The 9,688-nt window shown below is 41.4% G+C and overlaps 1 protein-coding gene across 1 annotated transcript; it reads left to right on the top strand.

Annotated features, from left to right (window-relative positions):
- Window positions 1–1,634: 1,634 nt before the first annotated feature.
- LOC121555602 (zinc finger protein ZIC 1-like) lies at window positions 1,635–5,209 on the top strand. The gene is given in 5 exon segments (XM_045212648.1): window positions 1,635–1,819; window positions 1,958–2,890; window positions 2,892–2,955; window positions 3,437–3,600; window positions 4,048–5,209. Coding segments are annotated over 4 exon segments (1,332 nt in total). The 5' UTR covers window positions 1,635–1,819; window positions 1,958–1,987; the 3' UTR covers window positions 4,249–5,209.
- The last annotated feature ends 4,479 nt before the right edge of the window (window positions 5,210–9,688 follow it).

Below are 9,688 nucleotides of genomic sequence, written 5' to 3'. Positions count from 1 at the left end.
GAGAGAGAGAGAGAGAACAGAGAGAGAGAGAAAGAAAGAGAGAGAGAGAGAGAGAGAGAGAGAGACAGAGAGAGAGAGAAGAGAGAGAGAGAGAGAGAGAGAGAGAGAGAGAGAGAGAGAGAGAGAGAGAGAGAGAGAGAGCGAGAGAGCGCTGCAGAATACAGTTCACAGACAACTATAGACACGACCCTATATGTTTTCATGGTCACAAAGAACACCTGACGTGTAAATAGCAACACATGAAGTGCAAACCTCGACGACAGCTTCATAAAAGAGGTGCTGTATGCACACAAGTACCTAGGATTGTAACTTCAGTGTTATTCAACATTGACATGACATTGGATTGCTATGTGGAGATAGACCTCTAGCCTACCGTATCTGGTACATTATTGGTATCTGGTACTACTGTATCATGGTACATTATTGGTATCTGGTACTACTGTATCATGGTACATTATTGGTATCTGGTACTACTGTATCATGGTACATTATTGGTATCTGGTACTACTGTATCATGGTACATTATTGGTATCTGGTACTACTGTATCATGGTACATTATTGGTATCTGGTACTACTGTATCATGGTACATTATTGGTATCTGGTACTACTGTATCATGGTACATTATTGGTATCTGGTACTACTGTATCATGGTACATTATTGGTCTTTAATATTAGTCTATTATTAGTCATATTTTCATTTCATTTTGGCCTTATGTTATTGTTTCATTTCTTGTCACACATTGACGGTTGGGTCGTGTTGTAGGATTCCCACGTAACGTTAGTAAAACGTAATATATTGTTGTGTATCCCCCCAGCTCTCTAACTCACTTGAACGGAGAGGGGGACATTATTCTTATTTTCTGTTCCTCCCTGGACATTTTACTGAATCCAAAGATCGCCATGGAAATCAACAAAGACACCGCCATGCCCTCAACTTGTGTCCTATGAAGAAAATAGAAAAATCCCGGATCAACAACAAAGAGTTTGTAGTATACTGCCTCCCCAGTCTCTGTGCTGTCAGAGAAGACTGGCCTCCCCAGTCTCTGTGCTGTCAGAGAAAGACTGGCCTCCCCAGTCTCTGTGCTGTCAGAGAAAGACTGGCCTCCCCAGTCTCTGTGCTGTCAGAGAAAGACTGTGCAACAACATTCAGCGACACATTGACTTCTCGTCCAGCCGAATAGCCATGCTCATCATCAGTATTTACACACAACTTAATGCTCAGAGAAAGTGTGTTTTAATACTGCATGGAGAGTATGGCTGTTGCTATGCATTAGTTGTGGAGGAACATGCACGCATTTGACTTTTAGCAGTGTATAGTGAATAGTCAACGCTGTCTACATTTTCACACCGTCTATTGTTGCTTTTATATTTCTCAACTTTCTTTCTCCTGTTATTCAGCCATTTAACCAAAACCACAGTCAGCAATCTCACAATACCTGGGATTGATGATGCACACGGACCAATAGGAGAGGGGCCTCGGCACGCGGATTGTTATTTGGTGGTTGAACGTTGGTAGGGGGATAGGGCGTCCTCCAATGAGTGTCTGAGTACACGGTCACATGTTGCCCCCCTCCCCCCCCCTCCCCACCCCCTCCCACCCTTCCCTCCCCATTCATCAGGGGTGGACTGTGTTGTCTTTCAATTCATTTATCTGCAGGAATGACCGCTACTACCAGTCTACAGCTCACCGCCTGACTAGGGAGGTGAAAGTTTCGCCACGGGAAGAGAAACCGCAAAATACAATATTGTAGCCTCCATGATTTGCGTGTGGATGGGATGAGAGGAAGAGCAGCGGAACATTCCTTTCTTGTTTTAGGTAAATAGAAAGTCTGTGGATTGGAGTTTGCTCAGCTCAGTAAAGTCCGATAGATATTTGTTTGTAAAGCAAGAGAGAGAGAGAGAGGTATAGGGGTCAGAAGTATATCTGTGCATGATTTTTAATTCCTGCTCTCAGTTGCCTCATTGAGTTGTAGACTTACGGAAGATGCTGCTGGACGCAGGACCCCAGTACCCCACCATAGGAGTCACTACGTTCGGCTCCTCACGGCATCACTCAACAGGCGAAGTCACAGAAAGAGAAGTGGCTTTGGGGATAAATCCGTTCGCAGACGGGATGGGAGCTTTTAAAATCAACCACAGCTCCCACGACCTGAGCTCCGGCCAGACGGCGTTCTCCTCCCAGGCTCCCGGCTACGCTGCTGCCGCCCTTGGTCACCACCACCACCCGACACACGTCAGCTCCTACTCCACCGCAGCATTCAACTCCACCCGGGACTTTCTCTTCAGAAACCGGGGCTTCGGAGACGCAACCAGCGCGCAGCACAGCCTGTTTGCCTCGGCAGCGGGAAGTTTTGCAGGGCCACATGGACACTCCGATGCCACGGGGCACCTGCTCTTCCCTGGACTCCACGAGCAAGCCGCCAGCCATGCGTCGTCTAATGTCGTCAACAGCCAGATGCGCCTTGGCTTTACCGGGGACATGTACGGCCGGGCTGACCAGTACGGCCACGTTACGAGCCCCCGCTCCGACCACTACGCCGCAACCCAGCTGCATGGCTATGGCCCTATGAACATGAACATGGCGGCTCACCACGGGGCAGGGGCCTTCTTCCGATACATGAGGCAGCCCATCAAACAAGAGCTCATCTGTAAGTGGGTCGAGCCCGAACAGTTGTCGAACCCCAAAAAGGCTTGCAACAAAACTTTCAGCACGATGCACGAGCTCGTGACCCACCTGACGGTGGAGCATGTGGGGGGACCGGAGCAGTCGAACCATATCTGCTTCTGGGAAGAATGCGTCAGAGAAGGAAAACCGTTCAAAGCCAAATACAAACTTGTAAATCATATCAGAGTACACACGGGAGAGAAACCATTCCCATGTCCCTTCCCCAGGCTGTGGAAAAGTATTTGCCAGATCGGAAAATCTAAAAATCCACAAAAGGACACACACTGGTAAGAATTGTAACATGTCTTTTCTTGACTCAAAAGCATGAACATAATATCCGCTCCAAAAGCTATTTGCGTAAAACATGTTAGCCTGCTGTAGCTTCAGTGTTTTGGTTATGTTTGTTTAAATATAATGTTTTACTATAATACGAAATGGTTTTATCTGTTTATGTGCCAGGACAGCCTATTATTCGGACCGATGCAACATGCTGTTGCATTGTTTTAGTGGTACAAGTAAACATGCCCATCACAACAAAACATGAAGGTCTGAATATATAGCCCTACAGCAATTTCATACATCCGTAGCCTAAAAAACAAAACAACGAATGCTGTAATATACCTGAAGGTAATGTTTTGTCATTTTCAATGTGGTGGTGGTAGCCAAAATACCCCCACGTCACTGAAAAGTTAATGTTAAATGGGAATATGTAAGTATTTATATTCTCATTGTGTAAAATGTTGCTTTTGTTTTTGTTTTTGTTTTTAGGTGAAAAGCCTTTCAAGTGTGAGTTTGATGGCTGCGACAGGCGGTTTGCTAACAGCAGCGACCGGAAGAAACACATGCACGTCCACACTTCTGACAAGCCCTATCTCTGCAAGATGTGCGACAAGTCCTACACACATCCCAGCTCTCTGCGGAAACACATGAAGGTAAATATTGGGTTTACTTTGACCTTTTATATTCAATTTTATTGATAATGTATATTTTGAATTCCTATACCCTTTCGAGAATTAAAGTGCATGCATAAAAATCCAAAGCATAGCCTACATTCCAGCAAGCACGAACACGGAAACAGCAGGGACACACCATGCAGTAAATGCAAATACCTGGTGTGTCTTCATAACGCCTCTCCATTGTCATATCCAAAAGATTGCATCACACATTTGAATTTATGTGCATTTTAATTTATGAGCATTTATAGTGGTTTTCTCATGAACATTTAGGCTATTATTAATATTAGTATTTCTTATTCTAACAGTTGATAATCAAACTGGAATCCTGCATATTTCTAGAACGCATGGCAGTCAATTCATTTTTACATAGGCACACTGTAAAATGTCAAGTTTTGTTTATGTAGTTTTTGCTCTGTCTCGCAGGTTCACGAGGCTACCACGCAAGGACCTCAACCGTCGCCAGCGGCCAGTTCCGGGTACGAGTCGTCCACGCCGCCCACCATCGTGTCCCCGTCCGCGGAGAATCAGAGTTCCAGTTCCATATCGCCGGCAGCATCGACAGTGCACCACACGACCAGTCACCACACCACGCTGTCGTCAAATTTTAATGAATGGTACGTGTAAAATATTTTCACAAAGACTGCAGAAATAGGACTGGAATCAAAGACTTTTGAAAGTCAGCCTATAACGCGTGGACCGAGAGAAAAAACGAGGAAGCCAAAATGGTTGGTTAACCGCTAAAGAGAAAGAGAAAGAGAGAGTGAGAGAGAGAGAGAGAGAGAGAGAGAGAGAGAGAGAGAGAGAGAGAGAGAGAGAGAGAGAGAGAGAGAGAGAGAGAGAAAGCGATGCATGGACAAGGTGCAAAGCCAGCTACCAAGTTAACGTTTTTTTTTTTTCGTTCCTTTCCTCCCTCATTTTTGAAAGAGGTCTCAATGCATGCTATCTGCGGGTCGTGGCCGGATTTTTTTAATTTTTTTTGTACATTAAGATTCCCAGTACAAAAAATGTAATATTTTATTTTGTAAATAATTATATCACAGTTTAACGGAATTTGTGCAAATGTGGACCCTAGATATATGGAAAATGAAATGGTTTTAACAATAACATTGCGATGAATAGTGTTGATTGGACAGAATGTTGTAGTTGATGTGTACCAAATGTGAATTCCTAAGTATAACTACCGTCTCCACTATGTCGACCTTACCGACTATTAGTCTATTAATGTGCTTTTGTATTTGGTGCAACATTTCGTCTACGGTCCAGTTGGAGTAGCCCAGTACTTACCATTGTTGTTATTTAATGTCATGTCGAGAAATCGTGTATAGTGAAAGCCTGAAACTCCGTGTCGTCTGTTTATGTAGGCCTTCGTGATAAAATATAACAACTATTTGTCCATTACCTTGATAATGTCAAAGAAGTATTACCAACATGTAAATATCTCGATTTTCCATATTTATCCGCATGTAAAGGGTAACACATGTTAGAAATGATCGGTATTTATGGAGAAATGCGCTAGTATGTACAATTTAGTTTGCAAAAAATGTTTGGTTACATTTCGTACTATATTAAAGGATTAAAAATACAACCAACTATTTGCCTTTCCATATTTTTGTTTCTCATAGCCTATATGTTGTTTAAATAGGCCTATGACTGGATATCAAAAATGAATGATGCGTGATTATCTTTGTATATACTCATACATAACAAAACAAACACTTAAATAGACGAATATGTCTTTAGAAAACCATTATATGTAAGTTATTGTATAGAAATAAGTCATTATAATACTAAAAGCAGGCCTAAAGTTTTATAATGTCTCAAATATGTGGCGCAGGCTACTTCATATCACATCAATAAAGGGACATATTTGGACCAACTTATTAGGGTAAAACCCTGCTGCATTATACGCTTATCAAAGCGTAGAATTATAAATCACATCATGCTTGCCTTTTTAGGCTTGCAGAATCCAATTCAGTAATACGAATCAATGTTAAGTAATTCGATTTCCCCTGTCCCTGTGTCCCTTTTATCCAAAAGTAACATCCCAGCCCTTGCCCTCGAGTAATGTGAGAATCGAAAAGATGAATAGTGACAGTTCTACTTCTCAGTCAGAGTAAACGAAATTGTTTATGTTGTTCCTTAATTGTTCTCGATGTTATTCAGTTTCCCCTAGCTAGCTGTGTCGGATGGATGCCATAGTCTAGTGTTGAGGAAGTGTTGGGACTTCTAGAGTCAGTGTTGTAGTCTTTGTTCCGTGGTGCAGCCTGGTTGACCGGACCATTAGGCAGGGTTCACGTCAACAGACAGACGCCAGTGATCACAAGCCTGGCCTGCGTGGTTAACACTGCCAGTGCGCTGGGCAAGGCGACACGGAATACAATGTTCCGTAGATCTGTCAGTCTGCAGCTGACACCATGACACATTGGAACGGAGGAAAAATGAAACAATTCTAAAATAAAAGCCGAAGCTAAATAGACTGTACACAATGTAGCCTCGCATGATGATCAATCATCAGTCACAGTCCACAGTGTGTGTGTGTGTGTGTGTGTGTGTGTGTGTGTGTCTGTGTGTGTGTCTGTGTGTGTGTGTGTGCGCGTGTGTGATTGTAATGGTGGAAATGCATGATATCTGAGGTGATTTGTTGGAAATGTATTCATATTTTCTTTGCATGGGCTATTAATTTTAGAGATAAATGAATGATGGTACTAGAATGACTTTTTCGACTCTATTTAACACTATCTATCTAGGTTATAGTGTTGATACGTTTCCATTCATGCACCGTTAGACCCAATAGAAATGTTGCGTATATCCAAACATGTGTTTTGATTCATACAATGGGATTAATTGTGTTTGAAAAGACTTGTCCTTATCGTTTCATGCGTTTTCTGACAAAGGTAGAAGGCAGAGATAGAAATCAATATCGACTCCGGTCTTATATGTCCTAAGAAAAAATGGAGATAAAATATGTAGGCCTAAAAAATGTAACTTTGTAATATTATCAGATGTTACCGGATCATAACGTAGCTTAAAATATCGCACAACTGGCTTGAAGAAGCAACACACGCAGAACACGGCGAGGCCGAATTCAAATGCAGTGTCTTACAGGACTGTGAGACAACCATGTTCTCCCATGTACACATATCATTGCTACACATACAGACAGTACAGAAACATGTCTATTCAGAGATTCCCTTAGGCTACTCAAGTTCAAGTTGTTTGTGTAGGTTTAGGGTTAACCCTCCGACTAGCAACAATGCTGGAGGTGCTTTAACAATCACACAATGTGCGTCATCGTGGTAACCTAACAACAAAACGAACACAATAGGCCTTTAATTACTTTTTAAAATGTCCCCCTTTTTTTCCTGTTATTTCAAATGTTATTTGTTTACTTTTATTCTGTAATACCAAATGACAATGTGTCTGTTTTATGTAAAATGTCAATTACATTATTTATGTTTTTTTTTAAAATGTGTTTATGACTCATTTAATAACATGTGTATTACATTTTGGAATGTAAACGAAATACATATCTCTGGTCAAATCCATATTTGAGATTCTCCATTTACAAAAATAGCTGACATGGAAACCTTCCCGTCTCCATATAAAGATGTCTGAATGACAGACGGTGTAGCCAACACCGCCTGCATGGGCTCTTATGAAACCCAAAACAGACAGAATAAGGAAAGCTTATCGTTTCAGTTTGGTTCACATTGACTTCATTTGTTCAGTTCACTGTATCTGACATTTGTTAACAGTCGCTACAAGCTGAAAACAGCAGAGTTGCAGTTAAAACGGTTGAAGAGCGCAGGCGCCAGCCCTCAGAGCGCCTCGCTTGTCTATGAATATTTATTACTTGTGCTAGTAGCCAGTAAACCAATCTCGAGCTGTGTATGATGCTTTCCTTCCATGATAGAAATGCATGCGCACTTTCACGTTCCAACTCTATGAATTATATTCAAACCTAGAGGAAAATATTTGACCCATGAAAACAGATATATTTCCCTTATTGCTTTAACACACATGTTATTCCAACACACAGGTTGCTCCACATATGTTGTTCAAATTACAGTATGATCACATTTTTACATAGGCGTTAAATATTCAGTTTAGAAGTTATTGGAAATCAACGTTTCATTCTTCAGTAATTGGCCTATACCAAACGGATACTACATCATGTTCAACACTGCCATTTCCTTTCTCCAATAATATTAGCCAATATGTTTCATAATAAGTTAAGAGTTATTATTTCAAGTTCTAAATAAAGTTTTAAGGAAATTATTGTTCGTTTTGTTTATTATCATAACTTTTTTTCCGATTGGGAAAATCGTTTTTTAATTAATGCGCACTTGAATTTGGCTTCAAATCTGTCAGATGAGAATATGAGTCTAGATCTGAAGTTATTAGCGGAGTTGCCAGGCTGCAGGCAGGGTTTGCATTAGTATCCGGTCACTGAGTGGAGTAGTCTATGTTGGTTGACCCCGGCAGTACATGGAGGGATTGACGCGTGAGTAGTCTATGTTGGTTGACCCCGGCAGTACATGGAGGGATTGACGCGTGAGTAGTCTATGTTGGTTGACCCCGGCAGTACATGGAGGGATTGACGCGTGAGTAGTCTATGTTGGTTGACCCCGGCAGTACATGGAGGGACTGACGCGTCACGCGTGTAACCGGAGAAGAGATGGAACGCTGTAGTGCCACTTGATGAATGTCGTGCCAATGTCTGCCTGTCCACCGCTCCCCATATATGTTCCTCACAGTGTTAACTAAATTAATAAGGGAAACATTCACGCTCAAAGTTACTCTTAACGGTTGACCTTATTTTTCTATTTACGTCCAATAATATTCTCCGCAAGGCTACATGCTGATATGTAATGGTACAGGGTAGTGTATGCATTTTTCTCCCAAAAATGGTCACTGATGATGCAGACATTGTTTTGCGCTGATTTGCCAACAGACAATTGATCTTTTGATTTAACGATTTTTTGGGAGAAAATAAACATTTATTTGGGTTACTTTATGGGGATATGGGAACACATGGAGAAAAAAAAAACATCGATGTGTTGAGGCTACAAGTTTTTACCCTTTAACTGTTTCTTTTTGAAAAACGTTGAAATAATGATTTCACCTTAAATTCCTATTACTAACAACTCAAATAAGAACTTCCAATAGTATTTTTATTTTTTCAACTTGATGTTCATTTGGGAAATAACATAGCTCAAGAGGGTCATACTAGCAATGCCCTATTAGAATGGCAATTTGCATAGCATGTTTACTCATTTACATTTACATTTTAGTCATTTAGCAGACGCTCTTATCCAGAGCGACTTACAGTTAGTGAATACATATGTTATTTTTTTCATACTGGCCCCCCGTGGGAATCGAACCCACAACCCTGGCGTTGCAAACGCCATCCTCTATCAACTGAGCTACATCCCTACCGGCCATTCCCTCCCCTACCCTGGACGACGCTGGGCCAATTGTGCGCCGCCCATGAGTCTCCCGGTCGCGGCCGGCTGCGACAGAGCCTGGATTCGAACCAGGATCTAGTGGCACAGTTAGCACTGCGATGCAGTGCCTTAGACCACTGCGCCACTCAGGAGATTACACAATATTACAAAAATTACTTTAGGTCTGATTCAATGGCTTTTATAGATAGGTAAGCATTGTTTAATAAGGACTGATGTCAAATTGTAACAATAATGGTAATTTTGTATGTCCAAACATGAATATTCAATTACATTGAAATTAATGGGTTTTCAGGTAGTGTAGGCTATAGTGCAATGTCCCTCAAAATGGTTTTCTTACATTTCAAATGATCCAGGTTCTTCCGCAATGTTTCCCACATGTTCAGACTACATTTTGAGATAATATATGACAAAGTGCCGTTTTTTAAAATCACTATTATAGGAATTATTTTAAAGGCGACCTTAAGTCTGAATATTGATTAATTGACCCCATGGGTCATGAAATGTCGTTTAAAGGGGAAATCTGCAGTTGCTACATCCATTTTTGGACTTTATAAATTAATGATATGTACCCATTCATTATTGAAGCATATAACTTA

The sequence above is a fragment of the Coregonus clupeaformis genome, unplaced genomic scaffold (genome assembly GCF_020615455.1).
Source record: "Coregonus clupeaformis isolate EN_2021a unplaced genomic scaffold, ASM2061545v1 scaf0036, whole genome shotgun sequence".
NCBI classification, from domain to species: domain Eukaryota; kingdom Metazoa; phylum Chordata; class Actinopteri; order Salmoniformes; family Salmonidae; genus Coregonus; species Coregonus clupeaformis.
Note: the sequence above shows the minus strand (reverse complement) of the source record. Positions and strands in the feature narration are given on the sequence as shown.